Genomic DNA, 23,251 nt, shown 5'->3' on the forward strand with positions numbered 1-23,251 from the left:
GCCGCTCCTGTATTTTTCTTGGCCTGCCAGACCTGCTGGGTTTAACCGCAACTGTGCCTGTGGCCTTCCATTTCCTGATTACATTCCTTACAGTTGAAACTGACAGTTTAAACCTCAGATAGCTTTTTGTAGCCTTCCCCTAAACTATGATACTGAACAATCTTTGTTTTCAGATCTTTTGAGAGTTGCTTTGAGGATCCCATGCTGTCACTCTTCAGAGGAGAGTTAAAGAGAAGCACAACTTACAATTGACCACCTTAAATACCTTTTCTAATGATTGGACACACCTGTCTATGAAGTTCAAGGCTTAATGAGCTAATTCAACCAATTTGGTGTTGCAAGTAATCAGTATTGAGCAGTGACATGCATTCAAATCAGCAAAATTACAAGGGGACCCAAATTTATTGCACAGCCAGTTTTTCACATTTGATTTAATTTCATACAACTAAATACAGTGTCACTAAAAATCTTTGTTTGGAAAACACCCCAGTACTCAGATGTTTCTAGGAAATGAAGGACATACCACTGTTGTCTTTTTTGTTGAAAGTAGAGTCAATTATTATGCAGGCTGAGAGGGGTTCTCAAACTTTTTCATATGAAAGTATATCAACAGGAATGTTGTGGCTCACCTGCAACTGAAATAATGTTGCAATGTTTTCTTTTAAACAATGTCATTTTTTTTCAGTCCTATTTGTGTTCCCTGCACTGAAGAGTCAAGAAGAGCACTGAGGCTGCAGCCTGGAACATCCTGCAAAGATCAAAGTAACTACTGTATTTGCTGATTTTATTTATAAATCTCATTTTGTACAAAATATGAAGAAATTTCCTTATGAATTTATCACAGTCAGTATTTAATTGTTGCCACTATAATATAATAAGCCAACAGAAACTTTTCCTTTTATACTGAGCATAGACTAGATGACTTTCAGCCATCCAAAAATCGCAAAAACAGCTCACATAAATAAACCTATTACACAATATTCTTACTTATAATTAGTTGTCTTGTCACTGAACAGGTTTGCAAATTATAAGATTTTTCTCCAGACAAGCAGCACACGATTCCAAAACTTAATTTTTTTCATGAAAACATGCATGAGACACAACTGTTTCTCTGGAGCTAGAAGAGCAGCTTACAGTACAAATTGTGCTCTCATGAAGAGGTTTTTGAAAATGCCCTCCAGAACTGTATACATCTGAAAATTCCATCTCAGCAATTCAACATGGATGGGTAAAAACATAGGGTTTTGAAAACACAGACTTCAATTGTGCTCTGATTTGTTTGTACTTATTACATTCCACTTCCCTGACTGGATCCTGATCATTACAGATCTCGAACCCTAATTGGTCACCTTTCATGAAAGAACCATATTCCAACATAGTGGACACAGAGGAGTTGCATGCCATGGTGCTTGATGTGTTGTTTACATGAATGCATCTAAATTGAATTTTGTACAGTTTGAATGCTAGTTTTGCAATAAACCCCGTGGCCGGTGGCATTATAATCCCTTCAAGGATTTTTTTCACCGATGTACATGTGCCCAGTCTAGGTGAATGTCTACATTATATGCAATTTTGGAAATTTTAGTGTGGGCAGAGACAACTTACTAAACAATGTGACAATTCAAGTGTGGATGGAGATTGTTTTAATTAAAAATACCATTTTTAAATGAAAATGTAGTAGTAGTGTGGATGTAGACTTATTCATACTAAAGGTGATGATTGCTAATTTTATTCATGGCTTGAAATAAAAGTGTTTGATTTTAGTCACTTTACACGAACCATAAATAATGTACAGAAGTATGCGAGAAAAGTCAATTAAAGTTTAAAAAAAACAAACCAAAAAACAAAGAAATAAAGCAAATTATTAATGCATCTCACAAAAATTGTTGTAATTTTCTGTAACTAAAGTCATATTCCCTTAAACATTAACTTCTAAACATTTCAAAGCTGCATTCTTAAATATAAAAACAGAAAGAATAAATGTTTTATTTGCTGTTTTAATCAACCTCACAAAATATGAAGAAATAAACTAAAGCCATGGAAATTAATGCAGAGTTCAGTACAGCACCATCTGCTGACTTACTAAAGAACTGCACATAGTGAGATAATGAATAATCTAGCATCTTTCACCCTCCAAAGAACGAAGGAAGTGAACTACACAACTGAAAACTACTTTACTTAGAATTTTAATAACTTATCAATCACTTTAAATAATTAACAAATCCTAAAGCAGAACACCAGTAGACTTGACAAAATTATTAAACATAAGAAAAGAAGCTTAGCGCAATGGCATAACAGCTTGTTCTACTAGTGGCTTGATCTGAATTTTGGGCCTAATCACTTTGTGTGTGTTTTAATACTAAACTTCAAAACAACGTGCAGGTTACGTTAAAAGGGAATTTGAAGTTGGCTCTACTCTGTGTGTATGTGTGTGTGTGTGGGTGCGTGCGCCCTGTAGGGGCTTGGTTTCCAGTCATGGGTTGTTTCACAGGATAGGCTCTGGCTCCCTACAACCCTGAATTGATCTAAGCAGGTTTGAAAATGTATGTTTATATATATGTATATAAAAGTAATAGATAGATAGATAGATAGATAAGTAAAAAGGAAAAAAAAACTGTCTAACCCCTAAATATTGTTTAGAACACCTCAAATATCTGTCACCTTTCATTCTAATAATGGGTATTTGTGCTGTTTTTGCAGCACAACAGATGCTTACTTTGCTGACAATGCACTGCTCATTGGATTGTGACTCATGTTTCACTTGTGACACACTACTTCACAACACATCACACTACTTACCCTTTTTATTGCACCTAATTCCAGCTGGACCTATTAACATCCTGGGGCCTCATTTATAAAACTTTGTATGAATTCAAGCTCGAATATATGTACATGTGAGAAAACAGAAAAATGCATCCACCAAAAAATAGCAGATTTATAAAACGTAGCATATGCACATTTCACCTTGCATATATGTGAATGTGATTTGAACACTGCCTTGTAATATCCATCCATCCATCCATCATCCAACCCGCTAAATACAGGGTCACAGGGGTCTGCTGGAGCCAAACCCAGCCAACACAGGAATATCCATATATGGAAAATGCTAATCAACTTTATTCATATGCAATCCCAACACTGCAGAACTTTATTGGCTAGTAGAGCAGCCTTCCACCTGACACACTGAGACACCGCCAGCTGCATTCGAGAGTATCTGTCTGTACTCTGAGAGCACAAAATTATGTGCAGCATTAAAAAACCTCTGCTCTGCAATGGTGTAAGGCAAATCAAGGTGCCTCAAAATAAACAAATCATGGACCTGATAATTGCATGGAAAGTTGTGTACGTACATTTCAAGTCTCTTTTTTGTATACGCAAGCTTTATACTGTAAACGAGGCCCCTGGTCACTCAGAGTCGCACTCTCTTCTGGCCTTAAACAGCACAGCTACTGGACCATCGGTATTACTTAGAAATAGTTGGCTGTTTCACAGTGTAAAGCTAAATATGTGAAAGGTGAAACAACAATACAAAATTTATAAAATGTGATTCATAACTCATACTACTTTTTTTGTCATAGTGGATGTGCTGTTCTTCCAGGATATTGTAGATGCATTTTTTATGACAACGGAAAACAAGGACTTGAAAAATATGAACGTAAAAATAAAACTAAGAAACCAGGTATGTGCCTTTTAACATCAACAGAGAAGAATATTAGTGATAAAGAATGTTCTAAGCCATCTATAAACATACAATATCAATTATCCATCCATCCATCCATCCATCCTCTTCCGCTTATCCGAGGTCGGGTCGCGGGGGCAGCAGCTTGAGCAGAGATGCCCAGACTTCCCTCTCCCTGGCCACTTCTTCTAGCTCTTCTGGGAGAATCCCAAGGCGTTCCCGGGCCAGCCGAGAGACATAGTCCCTCCAGCGTGTCCTGGGTCTTCCCCGGGGCCTCCTCCTGGTTAGACGTGCCCGGAACACTTCACCAGGGAGGCATCCAGGAGGCATCCTGATCAGATGCCCGAGCCACCTCATCTGACTCCTCTTGATGCGGAGGAGCAGCGGCTCTACTCTGAGCCCCTCCCGGATGACTGAGCTTCTCACCCTATCTTTAAGCCCACACACCCTGCGGAGAAAACTCATTTCAGCTGCTTGTATTCGCGATCTCGTTCTTTCGGTCACTACCCATTGCTCATGACCATAGGTGAGGGTAGGAACATAGATCGACTGGTAAATTGAGAGCTTTGCCTTACGGCTCAGCTCCTTTTTCACCACGACAGTCCGATGCAGAGCCCGCATCACTGCGGACGCCGCACCGATCCGCCTGTCGATCTCACGCTCCATTCTTCCCTCACTCATGAACAAGACCCCGAGATACTTGAACTCCTCCACTTGGGGCAGGATCTCGCTACCAACCCTGAGAGGGCACTCCACCCTTTTCTGGCTGAGGACCATGGTCTCGGATTTGGAGGTGCTGATTCCCATCCCAGCCACTTCACACTCAGCTGTGAACCGATCCAGAGAGAGCTGAAGATCACGGCCTGATGAAGCAAACAGGACAACATCATCTGCAAGAAGCAGTGACCCAATCCTGAGCCCACCAAACCGGACCCCCTCAACACCCTGGCTGTGCCTAGAAATTCTGTCCATAAAAGTTATGAACAGAATCGGTGACAAAGGGCAGCCCTGGCGGAGTCCAACTCTCACTGGAAAAGGGTTTGACTTACTGCCGGCAATGCGGAACAAGCTCTGGCACTGATCATACAGGGACCGAACAGCTCTTATCAGGGGGTCTGGTACCCCATACTCTTGGAGTACCCCCCAAAGGATTCCCCGAGGGACACGGTCGAACAATATCAATTATTGAAAAATAATATACAAAAATCAAATTAAAAACAAGTAAATAATCTCTTAAGTATATGAAATCCAAGTCTGATAGTCCATTCTGCCTTAGAATTCTTCCAGCATGTTGACAAATTTTGCCTTCTGTCCCTACATATACCATTTTAATTCATCAATAACTAAAAATAATTTTATCAGTTCTGGCATTTTATTTCTTAAAATTTTAAAGTTCTTATCGTATTGCAGACTAGTAATTTGTATGGATTATTTCCAGAGTCTAGCAATATTTTCAAACTGTTTATAATTTTGCATATGGTTTTGGAAATAAAAATCTGTCTAAATGACATGTGCAGGAGTAACTACTTGTCCCCATTATGTGACCACTGTTTACATCAAACTGTACAATAGCCATCCATAAATTCATAATTTTACAGAGTTCTCAAAAATAACGCCAATGTAAATCAATGAATTCTATAAAAACTATATTTTATTTTCACTTGACACTATCAATATACTATACTGTATTAAAGGGGAAGATATGGTTTCTGAACTGAATACAGTGAATGTTTAAATACGGACAGCCATAAAACCCTTCAGCTCAATGAAAGGTCACATATTAATAAATATGTATTTAGCAATCCAAATAAACAGCTAAGTTGTTTTCTTCATCCATATCATTTCTGAACTTGCTTTTCAATGAAAGGGATACTTCATAGACTCTTCCAGGCCAGCAGGGACATTTGCTGGCATGAGTGAGATAAGAGACCAGTAGAAGCTCTTTGGCTAGTCAGGGCTTCCCTAATCCACACAGAGCACTTCACCACCATAATAGGGCATCAAAAAGCTGGAAATGGTGTTGCAATTCAAGTTGAACATAAAATCCATAGAGCTGGCAATATATCCTCTTCACATTCAGTAAGGCTGAACACCTTACAAAAGCTTTATATAAATTGTATATTTGTTTGCAAATTTGTATGGCTTGGCTTTGTTGCTTTCACCGTGTTATCATTCATTAATTTTCTTAACTGGTTAAGTCTACTAAAGGGTCATGCGGTGTTCTTGTCACCCCATTACAGACACCAGTGGTGAATACTTGGGTGGGAGACTGTTTGAGAATTCCAAGTGCTGTATGAGTTTTTGTTTCCTGGGCAGCAGGAGATGACATTTCCCTGTCATTTTTGACTAATGAATTTCATTAGCAAGTCAACAGAGAAAAATATAAAAGTAACATTGAATGCATAATACATAAAAAATACAAGTATTTCACTTCATACCTGATTATCTGTTAAATTAAAATTGAAAGGCATTGCATAAAATTTAAGTATAATTAGGGACTTAGTTAACTGTTTTAAAAGTTGGAGTGTTTTTAATTTTTGTTTATTTACTTCATTAGAGACAGAGATACTTAATCACATTTTTGTTGATTAAATTTTTAGTACCAAAGAGTCATATTAATAATTAACAGTGAAAATGGAAAGTACAGTAAGTACATGCATTAGTAGAGTACAGATGATGGCATATTCTAAAATGTTATTTAAAAAGTAGGAAAAAGCTGAACCCTATTGCAGTTCATATTTCCTAACCATGACATTTTTGAAAGATGAAGTGTTTCAAAAACGTGCACCGGGGATTTGCTTTGGCATAAGAAGTGGCTATCTGATGCGTTAAAGACAGAAATCTGCCAACTGAAATGATCAACCTCAAGGTAAATTTGAAAGAGTGAATTAATCAGTAACTGATGTTGCACAAAATGCTTGTCTGTTTTAAGTCAGGCGATTTTAGAAAATTTCCTAATACATTTTAAATGAGAGCTTTTGAAATTTCACAGATTAGTACAGAGTGCTGTATTCAGGGTATCTCAAGAAAAATGTAAGTTTCCTGAAGGAATTTCCTTGAAGAACAAGTATTCCAAATTTCGATAAAATGGGTGCTGAATTGTGAATCAACAGACAGGCATAATGATGACACTAGGTGACATTTTATGTAAATGCACCTAAAGAAATAAACAAAAAGAACTTTAGTGCATTTACACTTGAAAATAAAATATTAGGACCTTTGAAAATGGATATTGATATCCACAGTAAAGGCTTAGGCCCTTAAAGTAGTATTTTAGGCACTTATAAATCTTAACATGCAAAGATAATGGTACCCCTGATATCCTTCTTTCTGATAATTAAGATTGAACAGACAGCTTTGGTTTTAGGAAACTTTGTTCTAAACGCACTCAATTACAATACATAATATAAAATCTAATAAGTCCATTTTCTGAACATGTAGCTCCAATCCCTGCTTGTAAAGGAGCAGGGCTACTCCTAGTCACTCTGAGCACACAGCAGGACTCCAGTACTATCTCTGGGCACCCTCATTGTCCACACTCACTTAGATGGGCCGATTCAAAATAGTTAGTTCAGCTAACGTGCAAAAAAAACAAGAACCAGAATATCCACAGAAACTTCATGTGAACACAAGGAGTACAGGAAGATACTAGAAAGACAGTACTTGGAATGGAGTAAGAATCAATAACTCTGGTGCTGTGAAAGAGCAGTGCTTACCGTTGTGTTACTTTCTCACAATTAACATTTATCTTACCTCAAGAACAATATGGATAAACTGGGTTCATCAGAGTTGGATCAGTCCAGCTACTTCGTCTAAGATTGCGTCCTTTCTTGGACAAAGCTCTTTTTTCTGCCCAAGGGAAATTATATATTTTCGACTTTTATGTTCTGCTCTTGTTCTTATTAACTTGCCATTTATTAGGAGAGAGGAGGAAAGGTGTTAAAATGAAAAATGTAGAAAAGTTAATAATGTGAATGTTGTTTAAGAGATATAAAGTATTATGCTTTTCAAAAGGTATAAAAATGTTAGAAATTAATTTAACTAGTGCTATCTCGATGCCCTTTGTAAACTAGTATTATTTGTAGATTTCATATTTTTGAATGTTACTTGAAGGCTGCTATTTTATTGTTCTTTTTTTAATGAAAGGACATACTGAAAAATAAGTACTTCAAGGGTAATGGGCAAAATTCCAAATGGTTCACAAGTTAACAGAATAAGTATAATTCACAGAGAAAAACATACAACAGTATTAAACCCAAGGTCTCAAAGTGACTAATTCAGGTGCAAATGCAACCTCAAGAAGAGTTCTATTTGTGGCATGGAATCAGAATGCTTTAACTCGATCATTTTATTTTAATAGCCTAAACGAAAATGTGATGAAGACGCATTAAAGGCTCCTCTGTACTCAAAACTACAAGACTGGAAGGAGGTGGTGACCGACAGATTCCTCTGCACAGGAGGCACTGACCCAGAAATCGATGAGGTCACATGCAAAGGTAAGGATGGCCCCAGATCTTTGCTCTTTTCCAATAAAACTTCTCAGTCTTTCTCAGGCTGTCTGTGGTCAAAGTCAGGCATCGTGAGGGGACAGTCAACTATACGTAGGCTAGAAGATGGCAGTGAAAAATCTAGCTTTTTTAGAAAGTAATATTTTGAATGTATGTTGTGTTCTTATTGTTCTTTAAGAATTTCATTAACATAATGTTATACACCAAACTTTCAATATTTAATAATTTCCAATTCATTTTTAAAGATAAAAATTTCTGAATGTAATTGTTTATATGAGTGGCATATAAAATATTTACGTTATAGTAACTATTAATCACTGAAGTCATAGTATTACAATAGATTTTCACATGAACAGTGCCTGGAACTGGAACTTCATTTTATATCTGGGTAACTAGCACTAAATGTGCCACATTCAGCACTGGCATGGATAGACAGATTTAATTTGTCGCTGGAGGAAATATGGAAATTTTTCAGAATCTTGATAAATAAATAATAGTATTGTAACAAAAAACAAACCTGTTTCAAATATACAGCAGGATGACTACAAAGAAAGAACGAAACTTGGTTCCTATAGTCACAGTGAGGTATTATGCAGGCGTATTGCTGTTGGTATAACGGTAACGTTTCTTGACACATTTCTGCTGAACAGTGTTTTGGCTGAAAGTACTCAGTGTCATAATGTCAGAAAGAGGATGTGCTCCTTGTTCATAATGGCCATCACTTTTGCCTTCATTCTTTCCGTCTCTACTACCTCCAATGGGTTGAGAGTGTGCCTCACAACTGAGTCTACCTTTTTTATTTAGCGTGTTGCTGTTGTACTTTTAAGAGTTAAGCTAAGAGGATTTCAATTATAATCAGCATGCTGAACAGAAAATGAGAAGTTGAATCAGAAGGTAAATATATGAGAAATCATCAAACATCTCTACTAAATAAACCAAGACAGACGGACATACAGAGAAATGATTCTTACTTTTCAAATTCGTTAATGTGATGTGGAAGCAAAATGTTTTGACCAAAACTTTATCTTTTGTTAATTAAATGCATAAGTCTGCTAAAAATATGAATCCCAATAATAATGTTGTTGGCAGTATTCTCCTTGAAACTGATTTGTAGACTCTGTGATGCTTCTATAAAATCAGTCTTTTTTTTGTTTTGTTCCGTTAAAACAAATTATTACAATATAAGGTCATCAAAAACTAGTGTCTAAAGTAAAAGCACTCAACAGTGCCTCTGAAACTTCTAATCGTTATCCTGTCATAAGCCGGATCCAACCGTACCATTTACGTATTCATTCAAGGGCTGAAAGTTGTCCTATTAGATGGAGACGTCTTTGCGACTCATGAATATAAATTTACTATTGGATGTCCTTTATCTTTCCCAAGTCTTACACAGACCTTATGTTGGAAGTTGAAGAGTGTGTTCTCTCAGAACAATGAGTATGCCCTCTAGGCCCCAACCTCAGCCAGCCAACAGAGTTGATGTGCTTGTCTTCCGTGCAAAATTGAAGAAGCATTTTAATTGAAATACACCAACAATATCTAACACCTTAAATAGGTCTGGGTGTTGATCTCAGTGATTTCCACAACTGTACCACTGCAGAGTGTATCACCCACCACAGTATTCTTACGGGGGAAATAATAGACCCGAAAACACAAGATAATCCTAGCATTTCAAAGTTCTTGAAAGGGGATCATCTACCAGTGAAAAATATCTCCAGACAATGTCAAGTTTTCCTCTCACCTGAACCCTTACTATTTATCCCTACAAAGTTACTTTTCCAGAAACATGATTAGGCTGGCTGGAAACGGCTCTTTATGACCTAACAAGAGTTTTCTTACCGTTGAGTTTGGTCCACCGCTTAACCCAATTCAGAAACCTGTTACTTACATGAGTATTTGCAAAGAATAAATCGTACTAGTTAATTTGCAATTGATTAAATGTTTAAGAGGGAAAAAAGGAAAACTAACAAAGTTTCAGTCATTTTATCGAGAGCTGGGCAAAGAATTAATTCTGTTACCTTTTTGTTTTTTTAACAGGAGATTCTGGAGGTTCTCTTGTAATTAAAAGGAAAAGAAGAGCATTTCAGGTTGGCATAATAAGTAAAATCAATGTAGACTCTAGAGGATGTTTCTTGTATACCGTATATACTCTCGTTTAAGTTCTCCCGCAGATAAGTCAGGGTTTGATTGTACCATATAATTTCCGGTATTTATAATGTCGGTCATATAAGTCGAATGTGGAAAACACACGCTATTGGTCCAAGAGATTATGATATGCTAACACCCACCTGAGAGAGTAACCACTGAACACACTGCCTTCTTTCTATGTATTTATTGTGCCTACGTGACCACACAGTAATACCCAAACTATTCCGAAATGACGTTTGCACTGTTTTGTGTTTTTTGAATCTCACGCCCTCATACACCTTCATCGTAAGAGCATCCCTTATCTACGATGGAGCGTTCGATCAGTTTTTAAATTAAAAGTCGTTGAAGTGGCAAAAGAAATTGGTTTAACTGTGCTGCTGCAATAAAATTCAATGTGTCTGAGAAGCTGGTGCGAGATTGGAGGAGGCAAGAAGATGTAAAAAAAAAATAAATGTGTCTTATTTTTAAACGGGCGTATAAGTCGGGGTCTGATTTTATGATCGATTTTTCGGGTTTCAAGACCCAACTTATATGCGAGTATATACGGTAACCTATAGAAACAGAAAAACAGGATGTTATTACTTTTAAAATAAATGATGCTTATTTAGGTTTTACTTTTATCTTGGCGAAAATCTGTTTAACTCTTCAGGAATAAACATTGCAATTAAACTTTGTTTTGTTATTCTAATTAAATATTTTAATAATTAAAAAACAACACTTTTTAGGTTGGCTCACTTAAATTTAATGAACTGATGTGGCTCAATATATTTGGTAATCAGATTCATTGAAACAAATTTGTAGAATGACTGTAAATGTAAATTCCCTGCCAGTGTCATCCCTGTCTATTCCCACCATATTCCAAAGATCATATGGCGCAAGGCACTGAATATTATTTTTTTCTGTTTTAATTCCAGGTTGGAGTGATAAGCTGGGGTAACAAAGATATGTGTGCGCAGAAGCGCAAGAGTTCAGATGTTGATTCCCGTGACTACCACATCAACCTTCTTGAAGTACAAGACTTTCTAAAACCGCACCTTAAGCATCTCCAATTCATTAATTAAATTGTGTAGCTATCAAAAATGAACAAAAAAATAATGAAATATATAACAAAACAATACATAGCGCATGTTTTCTTTATTCTCTTTCATGTCCTGGTTGATTAATGAACTGGGATATACTGGGAAATACTGAAAATTTAAGTCGTCTTCTATCACAATACTGGGAAACTGTAATTTACCTACCATAATGTATTGTGAACAGTAATATTTTTTTTCAATTTGAACTAAAATAGAACAATACTTGGCAGCATTAAGTATGTTTAATTTCAGTTTGCTGCAGAATTTGTGTACTGTTATGCGACAGCAATTAAATTTTCTTTCTCTCATGACATCTTACAAGCATACACTATTTTTTTTAAATAAAAGTTTTTTATTTTACAATTGGAAGTTTTTACTTTAAATATATTATGTTTTCAGATTTTGAAAATCAAATTATTTTTATCATGTTGGTAAACTGCATTTCAGCCTATGCCTCATTCTTCCTGGTGTCTGTCCCATGTCTTAGCAGGGTCCACTCTTTGGTTTCATGTCTTAAATGCAAATGTTTAGTGATATTTCAGTGATAGGCACACTTTGATCAGTAGCTCCACCACCACCTTCACCCCTGAGCCATCTTTGTTCTGAAGCATGAGCTTATAAAGGCATTATGTGGTCTTCCAATATTCAGCAACATTCCATAGCTGTGGTGGTAAGCCTTCCACTTCTGCATCAGATTGTGAAGATTCCTCATGACTTATTAGTAAACCTTATATAATCACAGAAGAGCAGCATGCATGGATATGGAGCTTGGATGTTTCTAGTGTTGGTCTCCGTGACAAAAGATGAATTACAACTGAGACCGGGGCTTGTGATGCTGTGGAGAAACAGCTGCATGAACTAGAGATTGGCTTTGAGCACGCTGTGTCTTGGAGAGCTACAGTAGATGAGGCTGTGCGACACACATTTGAAGGATTCTTTAGGTTCAAGAGCGTCAAATACATAATACAAGTCCATAAACACTCATATGGCATAGATATGTCAGTGCATCCAAGGTCCCCCAATTCAAGCTAAATTTCAGCAGTTTTCCCCAAGTGCTTTCCTGTAAGCAGAAGTTCAAGTGGATTCAGAAAGTATTCGGACCCTTTCACTTTTTCACATTTTGCTACTTTGCAGCCTTGTGCTAAAATCATTCAGCACTCAATACTTCAGAGTGAAACGCAAAAACAGGATTTTAGACATTTTTGAAAATGTATTAAAAATAAAAAAAACGGAAATATCACATTGACACCAGTATGCAGACCCTTTAATCATTACTTAGTTGAAGGATCTTTGGAAGTGACTACAGCCTGCAGTCTTCTTGGGTCTGACATGACAACAGCCTGGATTTCTTCTGTGAAAATCCTTTCAAGCTCTCTCAGGTTGGTGGATGGCTATATTTAGGTCCTTCCAGAGATTTTCATTTCTGGATGGGGAACTCAAATATATTCCTAGAGTTGTTCCTAAACCACTCCTGTAATGTCTTTGCTTTGTATTTAGGGTCATGGTCCTGTTAGAAAGTGACCCTTTGTCACAGACTGAAGTCCCAGAGTGCTGTGGAGCAAGTTTTTATTGATGATAGCTCTATATTTCACTCCATTGAACCATTCCCTCTACCCTGACTTATCTCCCAGTCACTGATGTTGGAAAACAACTCCACAGTATGATGCTGCTGCCTCCATGCTCACCACTGGAATGGCTTTGAACAGGTTTCCTCAAGACATGATACTAATCTTGTTTCTCACAGCCTGAGAGACATTCAGGTGTCTTGATGCAAACTCCATGCAGGCTTCCATGCGTCATTTACTGAAGAAAGGCTTCTTCTGTCTGGTCACACTTGTCACGAGGCCTACACTGGTGGGAGTGTCACTGTGGTGATTATCATTCTGGAAGATTCTATCATCTCCACACAGGTTCTCTAGAGCTCAACCAGAGTGAGCATTGGGTTCTTTGTCAAATCTCTTACCCTGGCCCTTCTCCCATGCTTGCTCAGTTTGCTTTGGCGTTTAAATATAGGAAGAGTCATGGTTATTCTAAGCTTCTTTGATTTCAGAATTATAAAGGCTACAGAAATTGGGCTGTGCTACTAATCATGTACAATACACAAAAATCTAGCTTAACATTTTTAGGGATGGAATTACATTTTCAGTTGTCGTACTGTGTGTTCATGTTGCACCAATTGAATGTAACTGTTTATGAGTGCCATATAAAATGTGTGAAAATATTTGTTACAAACACAATTTCAGTAAATAACTTCAAAAATCAGCATATTATGTTAAATGGCTACTCAAACCTGAACCAGTGTGAGTGAAAGCAAGAGTGCGCCATGTGATAAATTAGCACCCTGTCCAGTGTTGGTTGCTTTGCCCCCTAAGCAGGTGAAATCCTGAACTCTACCAAATCCATACTTTTGCCCTACACAAATTTACGTTAAGTGCATCAGTTTATGTGATTCAAAACATTCCCTTCATAATATCACAAATAATATTCTCAAGCCCACTTAATCCAATTCAGGGTTGGCAGGGCTGGAATCTTTTCCAATAGTACTGGGCGTCAGGTAGGACACAAATCTGGACAGGGTGCCATTTCATGGCAGCGCCCATTTAAGAACACGTACAGTACACTGAAACTTAAACATGGGCCAATCTAAAATTGTCAACAAGCCTAATCATTAGCTGTGATATTTGTAAAACACACATAGCATTTTTTGAACGGTGGTTATTATGGAAAAACACGAAACCAAGGAAAGAAAAGCTGACCATGTGCAGACAAATGAATTTAGTATCATAAAACGAGAAAAGCGCTATATAAATGTAATGAATTATTATTATTATTAAAACATACATACTTGTTTAATTGTGTCAGATCCAAACGAGCAAACAATCAAAACAACAGTTTAAATCTTTTTTATTTTTTTTATTTTATAAGGACTAGCACATTTACAATGATGAAGATACATTTGAAAAAATAATTATTTTTGGGTGTAAAGTAATTTAACACATGGTTCTTGAAGTAAAAAAATACTTTTTCAACTTTACACACAGAACCTTACATATATAAAAAGCCAGAAGGTTATGGTGTAAACATATGAGTGGGCTGTGAAAAAGCTCAGTAAGAATAGCAACTGAACATTCAAAATATTTTCCAAAAAAAAGAAAAATCTCAGAAATCATCAGTGTACACAACCTGGTGTCTTTGTCTCTGTGTGAGCCTTTTGCACTATCTGGACAGCTAGAATGTAAAAACAGAGAATAAAATGACATATTATAGAAATGACTTATTGCATTGACATAAGAAATAAATAAAATTAATTGCACATTAAATATACATTATTTATATAAAAAAAAAAACACATCCATCAGCCATCTCCAAAAAAACCGGGACACACCACTTGTAGGGCAAAATCTGTGCATTTTTAAACACTTAGCAACATACAAATTTTTAGTGCCATATACAGTACTAACAGTAGATATGACTTGCATTCAGCAAGCTATTTTGTTTTTCTTGTTAAATGGGTAACAAAGTTATGATAATATATAGTGAAACGGAGGACTTTATGCAATACTAATAATGTACTTTTGAACCGGAATGATATTTTCAAAAACAAGTCAAAAATGTGGACTAATACATACAGAAAAGCAAATATTGGGTTAGAGGAGGAACCTGAACCCGTGATGCCGCTGACTTGCAGTCAGGTACACTACCATCTGCACTGTTCTAAACTACCAATACCTGCAAGAAGACGGCCCTCTCAGGCTACTAAATATGAAACATCACCATGGTCTTCTCCAAATTATAGCTCAATAAAATTAAGTATACGGTTTGGTTGAATTTTGTGGGCCTTAAGGACATGACATCTGTTCATTGGTTAAAAACATTTTTCTTTAATTTGTCTTTAAACAACTAAGAATTTCTTGTCAGTCAGAGACATTTAGTTTTATACATTGAATGTATGAATGAAAGTGAGTTATATGTGACCTGGAAATGAACTGCTAAGGGAGAGACGATTAAGGTAAAGGTTCAGTGACACCGCAATACAGTCAACTAAATTCTCTTTCTCCTTTTAGTACAACAGTAATGGCTTAGACAGCCATACTGAGACAGATAATTTCATAGTTTTATCAACTACAGGAACATATTGGAGTTTAATTTTATAAAAACAGAGGTGCAATTGACCCAGTAGCTGCCTAAGGTCACTGCAGACTGATAAGTCAGAATTTGTCAAGATAGAATTTGAGGCCACATGAAGTTCCAGCATCGATTCTGGAAGGGTCAAAGAATGGCGTATGCATGGCCTGATCCTCGCTGCTCTTGCTTTTAGGTTTACACTTGGGAGGTAAAACAGAATGAAATTTCTATAGAGGAAAAAAATATGTAAAGGAAAAAATGAAGGCGAGCAGAATTATTTGTGTTTAACACAAACGACAAGGAAATCCTCTCCTGTATCAATACGTTTGGCAAAACAGTCAGGGTTAAGTATGGCTTTTGTGGATCTGTGCATCTCACCCCCTGTACTGTACTGTGTTGTATACACTATTTTTACACTAGTACTTGTACACTATTCAAGTACTATACCAATATATGGCAATAACATCTCATAATAGTCTATAACAGCACTTCCCACACTTGGTCCTGGGGACCCACTGCGGCTGCTGGTTTTTGTTCCAACCAACTTCTGCTTTGATTTGAACTCTTGGCCCAATTAAGTGAGCGGTTATTTCCCCAGTTTCTGTGTTTTGGAGCCAATAGAGAAATGACAAAAACTAAGTTTGGTAAATTTTTATTAAAATGTACTAAGCACTTATAAGGGGATAGTTTTTTTTGTTTTTTTTTTTTTAACAATTTTCAGCCTGATTTTCATTCTGCTTTTCCATTTGTTCCGATTGGTTTAATTTATTATCTGCTAATTAGTTAGCCTGACGCTAAAGTTATTGCAGCCTTTCATCATTCAGTGTTGTTTACCCGGGCTGTCAGTTCTGCTTGTTTTTAATTATCATTATTAGGAAACAGTACAATGAAGGGTGCAAACTGCACAAAAAAATAACAAAACAACAGGAGAACAACAAAAGAGAGGTAAAGTATATAAAGCCAAAGTAAAAATATTTCTAAATGTCTTATAAATGTAAAAAATCATACTGCTGTGCTTTTCTAAAGGCAGAATAAGAGAAGGGAAAAAAGACCATCTAAAATAAATGAGATCAAATTATTATCATTAATTGTGAATTTGGCTGGAATTAAACAACCGGCAGTGGGTCCTCAGGACCAAGTTTGGGAACCACTGATCTATAATGTTTGTTTTTTAGTTTTTGGTATAAAAGGTTTTCTTTTAATACTTTGACAAAACTCAAATAAAAACACATACATGCACATCCTGTTATCTTGTAAAAGTATATGAAAGTCTAATGTTAAGTAAGAGAAAGACTACCATATCAATTAAAAGACATATCATACCCAAGGAACCCCACAGAGATTTCCCAGTGGCTGCCTCTAGCATAGGTTGTTTTCGTGCAATGCTGACTCTCACGTTCACATCTCCGACCACTGTGCCATTAAGCTATAAAACAAAGATGTAAAGTTTTAACAATACCAAGAGAATAGTTTTTTATACCACTTGAATAATGAGCTGTGATAAGAAGGCTTAAGACAGTACACCCAGAACAGTGTATGCCATCTTACATTAAATAACGCTCCTATAAATAAAACCAGAAATCTTATAGACAGAATAGTATAGTGGCATGAAAATGTTTTAATTTTGCAATATTTCACATTTTCAACAATTTAACTAAACATCAGCATTAAAAATAAAGACTGTCAGTATAACCTACAGAAAAAATTCTAATTAGAGGACCCAGTACATACTGTTTTGCAAGCACAACCAATTATGGGTGAAGTTAAACAGGCTAAAATGTACTAAGCATCCTGTTTATATACACAAGTCATTAACGTTTATGAAGAACAGGGCGCCATCCCTGAATGCACAACTAAAAAAAAGGATGCAAAAATATTATGAACAAAGAAATAAACAAATTACACTAAAATAAACCAACAAATCCTAATACCTCATTTATACCTTCCTACTAACTATGCCATGGGCTGGCTAGTCCACATTCCCACTAAGATATTACAATTATTATTATTTTTTTCTTATTTCGCCTTATACAATTTCTTGTATTAGGAATTTGTTAGTTTTCACATACCCCTTGGGGTCAGAGCACAGGGTCAGCCATTGTAGTGCGCCCCAGGTTAAGGGTCTTGCTCAAGGGCGCAGCAGAGTAGGATCTCTTTTGGCAGTGACGGGGATTCAAACCGGTAACCTTCCGGATACCAGCACAGATCCTTAGCCTCACAGCCACCACTCCCCCTTTCTCAAATCTACTGGGTTCTCTTCCTCCCACCAGCTGATCCTCTGTCCAAAATAACATCTTTAATCCCTACATCAATTAATTTCTGGGGATGGGATAGCATTAGGGTGGCAAGGTGGTGCAATGATAGCGCTGCTGCCTCGCAGTAAGGTGACCTGGGTTTGCCTCCCAGGTCCTCCCTGTGTGGCGTTTGCATGTTCTCCCCGTGTCTGCGTGGGTTTCCTCCAGGTACTCCGGTTTCCTCCCACAGTCCAAAGACATGCAGGTTAGGTGCATTGGCGATGCACCTAGTGTGTGCTTGGGTGTGTGTGTTTGTATGTCGTGGCGCTCTTGCCCAGGGTTGCTTCCTGCCTTGCGCCCTGTGTTGGCTGGGATTGGCTCCAGCAGACCCCCGTGACCCTGTAGTTAGAATATAGTGGGTTGGATAATGGATGGATGGATAGCGTTAGGGACCATCCTGGTGTCACTTTTGGCCATGTTCTAGTTGCCTCCAGGATCAGGAACGTTGCCCTGGAACTCTGAGTAATCTTTCTAGATTTATCTCTATTGGCCCCAGGTGTTCCTGCACATTGGAGATCTACTTTCTTGTAAAGAGCCAGGAAATTCCAGATAGTCCGTCATTCAAAACATACGGCAGTTGATCCAAGCGTAGTCCACTAAGCCAACTTGCAGTCATAAACTGCTGGTCCTATTTATTTAACCAGAGACTATCAATATATTTTTCTTACATTGGTTTCATTCTAGTAAATGTTCATTTTACCACCCCTTGGTTGTATTAGCTTTATTTTACAAGAATGACCATATTCATTGCAGTTTTGTCATCTTATTGTCTTGGTCTTGCAGGAGTATAAAAAGGTGAATCTCTGGATGAATGCCTGACGTCTAAGTAATGAGGATCCACCACATCTGGTTTAAGTCAACTATCTCCACAGGCATATTTATATGGAGACTCTCAGTTCCCATGACTTTAAGTACCAGCTATGAAGAGAACCGGCAATTCTAATGGACTAACTAGAAACTGTTAATGTTGCACAGCAGGCAAAACATACAGAAGTGTTCCTCCACCTCATCTTTAGATCCATCCATCCATCCACCATCCATCCATCCATCCATCCAATCCATCCATCCATCCATCCATCCATTGTCTCCCGCCTTATCCGAGGTCGGGTCGCGGGGGCAGCAGCTTGAGCAGAGATGCCCAGACTTCCCTCTCCCCGGCCACTTCTTCTAGCTCTTCCGGGAGAATCCCAAGGCGTTCCCAGGCCAGTCGAGAGACATAGTCCCTCCAGCGTGTCCTGGGTCTTCCCCGGGCCTCCTCCCGGTTGGACGTGCCTGGAACACCTCACCAGGGAGGCGTCCAGGAGGCATCCTGATCAGATGCCCGAGCCACCTCATCTGACTCCTCTCGATGCGGAGGAGCAGCGGGCTCTACTCTGAGCCCCTCCCGGATGACTGAGCTTCTCACCCTATCTTTAAGGAGAGCCCAGACACCCTGCCGGAGAAGAAAACTCATTTCAGCCGCTTGTATTCGCGATCTCGTTCTTTCGGTCACTACCCATAGCTCATGACCATAGGTGAGGGTAGGAACATAGATCGACTGGTAAATTGAGAGCTTCGCCTTGCGGCTCAGCTCCTTTTTCACCACGACAGACCGATGCAACGCCCCGCATTACTGTGGATGCCGCACCGATCCGCCTGTCGATCTCACGCTCCATTCTTCCCTCACTCGGTGAACAAGACCCCGAGATACTTGAACTCCTCCACTCATCTTTAGATCATATTTATTTTTCTTTATTTTTTGAATTGTAATAGTAGTATCTTGAAATGTTCCACAGCATGCCAACACATTGCCACTCTCTGGAGCCATAATGAACAAACAATGTAGTAAAATACAGAGCTTCATTTGAATTAAAAGAAACTCCTTAAGTGTGAAGAAGTGCATCCTATAACTTTAATCTTAAATACAGTTGGCCCCTTAATTTCTTCAGGTGTAATTTAGTATATGACTAGCTATTTAATCTAAAATATTTTGCTGGATGATTCACTTTATCAGGGTCTCAGAAACTTTTGCAGACCTAAACTGGGTCCCCACTTAACCATCACGGAGTAGGGCCATTGCCTTTTGTTTTCTACTATGCATTTGGTTGCTTTCCCCAGTACAGCTTTGTGCCTCTCTGTCTTTTTTGATTCCATGTGAAGAAATCTATACAAAGTATTCACGATTCAGTCACGCTAGTACAGTATACATTCAAATAGGCTGGAAATTTAATATTTATGGGATGCTTGTTGTAGATAAAAAAACAACTGCTTTATTTGTTCCTTAATCACTCAAACAGTGTGACATACAAAAAACGGCTAGCACAGCCATGTGGCTTATATTCCCGACAACAGAAACAGCTATGAGAAAGCGGGGAAAAAAAAAAAAACAACTTTTATTTTTTTTTTTCTGTTATCTCTATAAAGGCAATTTCTCCTTGTAAAAGAATTTTGGTGGAATTAACTGACTCTTCATTGTATGGTAGCATTTTTGCATTGAAGACAATCTGTGTGTACTGTAGCTACACACATCTTATTCAATGTTACTTTAGTGAATCAACAATTTGTATCTCGGGAAGCAGGTAATACAGTAATTACATGATTATTACATTGTATAAAGTAAAACTTACTAATAATCATGCAGTTAAAAAGACCATGTTTATTAATGTATATTTGGGTATAACCACATATAGTTAGGCTCCATAAATATTTGGGCAGAGACAACTTTTTTCTAATTTTGGTGTTCTGTACATTACCACATGAATTTTAAATGAAACAACTCAAAAAAGTGCAGACTTTCAGCTTTCATTCAGTGGGGGTGAACAAAGCGATTGCATAAAAATGTGAGGCAACTAAAGCATTTTTTAACAAAATCCCTTCATTTCAGGGTTCAAAAGTAATTAGACAATTGACTTAAAGGTTATTTCATGGGCAGGTGTGGGGCAAGTCCGTCGTTATGTCATTATCAATTAAGCAGATAAAAGGCCTGGAGTTGATTTGAGGTGTGGTGCTTGCATCGTGGAAGATTTTGCTGTTGTGAACTGACAACATTGCGGTCAAAGGAGCTCTCCATGCTGGTGAAAGAAAGCCATCCTTAAGCTGCAAAAACAGAAAAAACCCATCCGAAAAATTGCTACAAATATTACGAGTGGCAAAACTTACAGTTTGGTACATCCTGAGGAAGAAAGCAAGCACTGGTGAACTCAGCAACGCAAAAAGATCAACAGTGGTGAATGATCGCAGAATCATTTCCACGGTGAAGAGAAACCCCTTCACAACAGCCAACCGAGTAAACAACACTCTCCAGGGGGTAGGTGTATCGATATCCAAGTCTACCATAAAGAGAAGACTGCATGAAAGTAATACAGAGGGTGCACGGCAAGGTGCAAGCCACTCATAAGCCTCAAGAATAGAAAAGGCTAGATTGGACTTTGCTAAAGAACATCTAAAAAAGCCAGCACAGTTCTGGAAAAACATTCTTTGGACAGATGAAACCAAGATCAACCTCTACCAGAATGATGGCAAGAAGAAAAGTATGGAGAAGGCATGGAATAGCTCATTAATCCAAAGTATACCACTCATCTATAAAACACGGTGGAGGCAGTGTGATGGCTTGGGCGTGCATGGCTGCCAGTGGCACTGGGACACTAGTGTTTATTGATGATGTGACACAGGACAGAAGCAGCCAAATGAATTCTGAGTGTTCTGGAGACATACTGTCCCTGCTTAAAATCCAGCTAAATGCAGTCAAATTGATTGGGCGGGCGTTTCATGATACAGATGGACAATGACCCAAAACATACAGCCAAAGCAACCCAGGAGTTTATTAAAGCAAAGAAGTGGAAAATTCTTGAATGGCCAAGTCAGTCATCTGATCTTAAACCAATTGAGCATGCATTTCACTTGTTGAAGACTAAACATCAGACAGAAAGGCCCACAAACAAACAGCAACTGAAAGCCGCTGCAGTAAAGGCCTGGCAGAGCATTAAAAGGAGGAAACCCAGCATCGGGTGATGTCCATGAGTTCAAGACTTCAGGCTGTCATTGCGGGCAAAGGGTTTTCAACCAAGTATTAGAAATGAAACATTTTATTTCCAGTTATTTAATTTGTCCAATTACTTTTGAGCCCCTGAAATGAAGCGATTGTGTTAAAAAAATGCTTTAGTTGCCTCACATTTTTATGCAATCGTTTTGTTCACCCCACTAAATTAAAGCTGAAAGTCTGCACTTCAACTGCATCGGAAGTTATTTCATTTAAAATTCATTGTGATAATGTACAGAACCAAAATTAGAAAAAAGTTGTCTCTGTCCAAATATTTAAGGACCTAACTGTATTAGAAACAAAAGTAAACACATTATTTAAAAAAATCATTTGTGTATCTATACTAATTAATAAAAGGCAAAGCCCTCACTGACTCACTGACTGACTGACTGACTCACTCATCACTAATTGTCCAACTTCCCGTGTAGGTGGAAGGCTAAAATTTGGCAGGCTGATTCCTTACAGCTTACTTACAAAAGTTAGGCAGGTTTCATTTCGAAATTCAACATGTAATGGTCATAACTGGAACCTCTTTTTGACAATATACTGTAATGGACGGCAGCTCGATGGCCGTGGAGGCGGAGTTGAGTGTCACGTCATCACGCGTCCCACGTAATCACGTGAAAAGACTGTGAACGCAGTAAGGGAGAAATGAAGGAAGAGCCACAAACAGCGAAGAACAAAAAATTCACTATACAATTGAGAAGGGAGCGAAACAATAAGAAGCGAGCGAGTGAAGCATACAAGCATGTTCATAAGGGAAACAAAGCACGGTGTAAAAATGTAAGTTTAAATTAAGTTTATAGAAACGCTCCCACTGCGGATTGCAATAACATATTCGCGAGATAAAAGTTTAATGAGAAGACACGAGGTATAAACGAACCACACGCCGTAGCGCAACGTTAGGGGCAACAGTTTCAACCATTCTATGATCTGCTTCTTGCAACTGAAAGACGGCACATGGCGGATGTTAGCCGACTTGCTGACCGCAACGTTAGGGGGCTTCAACTCTGGCGCTGACGATAGAGATTCGATTCCCGAGAGGGGATGCAGTGAGTGTGTATGCCTGATGAGCCCAGAATTAGGGAGAAACACGTGTCGCATACTCTTTGCATTATTTGAAAGTAAACTATTAAAACCATCTATGATCAGCTTCTGGGAACAGAAAGAGGGGCACGTGGCGGATGTAAGGCGACTTCCTGACCAACCACAAGCGTAACCTGGCAGGTAACCACCCATACAGTCAGATTGTGATTCAGAAAACGAATGCCATGAATGTAATTACCACGATCTACATACTGTCAAATAAACGAAACACACGCCGTAGCGCGACAGCTGTGAAAAGCGAGGTTCACAAAAAAACAGATCCTTAACAAATTGTTATTGGTATATTTTTGATCCGT

General features: G+C 38.1%; 2 protein-coding genes across 4 annotated transcripts in view; one reads left to right on the forward strand and one right to left on the reverse strand.

Annotated features, from left to right (window-relative positions):
* LOC114650998 (complement factor B-like) overlaps window positions 1-11,724 on the forward strand; it is a 63,361-nt gene extending 51,637 nt beyond the window's left edge. The window contains exons 14-18 of the mRNA XM_028800956.2: window positions 686-762; window positions 3,579-3,679; window positions 8,040-8,175; window positions 10,225-10,274; window positions 11,250-11,724. Coding sequence (XP_028656789.2) covers window positions 686-762; window positions 3,579-3,679; window positions 8,040-8,175; window positions 10,225-10,274; window positions 11,250-11,396 — 511 coding nt within the window. The 3' untranslated portion in view covers window positions 11,397-11,724. The remainder of the gene's footprint in view (window positions 1-685; window positions 763-3,578; window positions 3,680-8,039; window positions 8,176-10,224; window positions 10,275-11,249) is intronic.
* A 2,585-nt stretch (window positions 11,725-14,309) lies between these two features.
* The window catches only part of nelfe (negative elongation factor complex member E), a 36,819-nt gene continuing 27,877 nt past the window's right edge, over window positions 14,310-23,251 (reverse strand). For all 3 annotated transcript variants that reach the window (XM_051919397.1, XM_051919389.1, XM_051919403.1), the window contains 2 exons: window positions 16,851-16,962; window positions 14,310-14,631 (listed from right to left, as the gene is read on the reverse strand). In XM_051919397.1, coding sequence (XP_051775357.1) covers window positions 14,402-14,631; window positions 16,851-16,962 — 342 coding nt within the window. In that variant the 3' untranslated portion in view covers window positions 14,310-14,401. The remainder of the gene's footprint in view (window positions 14,632-16,850; window positions 16,963-23,251) is intronic.

This window comes from Erpetoichthys calabaricus, chromosome 1, assembly GCF_900747795.2.
Source record: "Erpetoichthys calabaricus chromosome 1, fErpCal1.3, whole genome shotgun sequence".
NCBI lineage: Eukaryota > Metazoa > Chordata > Cladistia > Polypteriformes > Polypteridae > Erpetoichthys > Erpetoichthys calabaricus.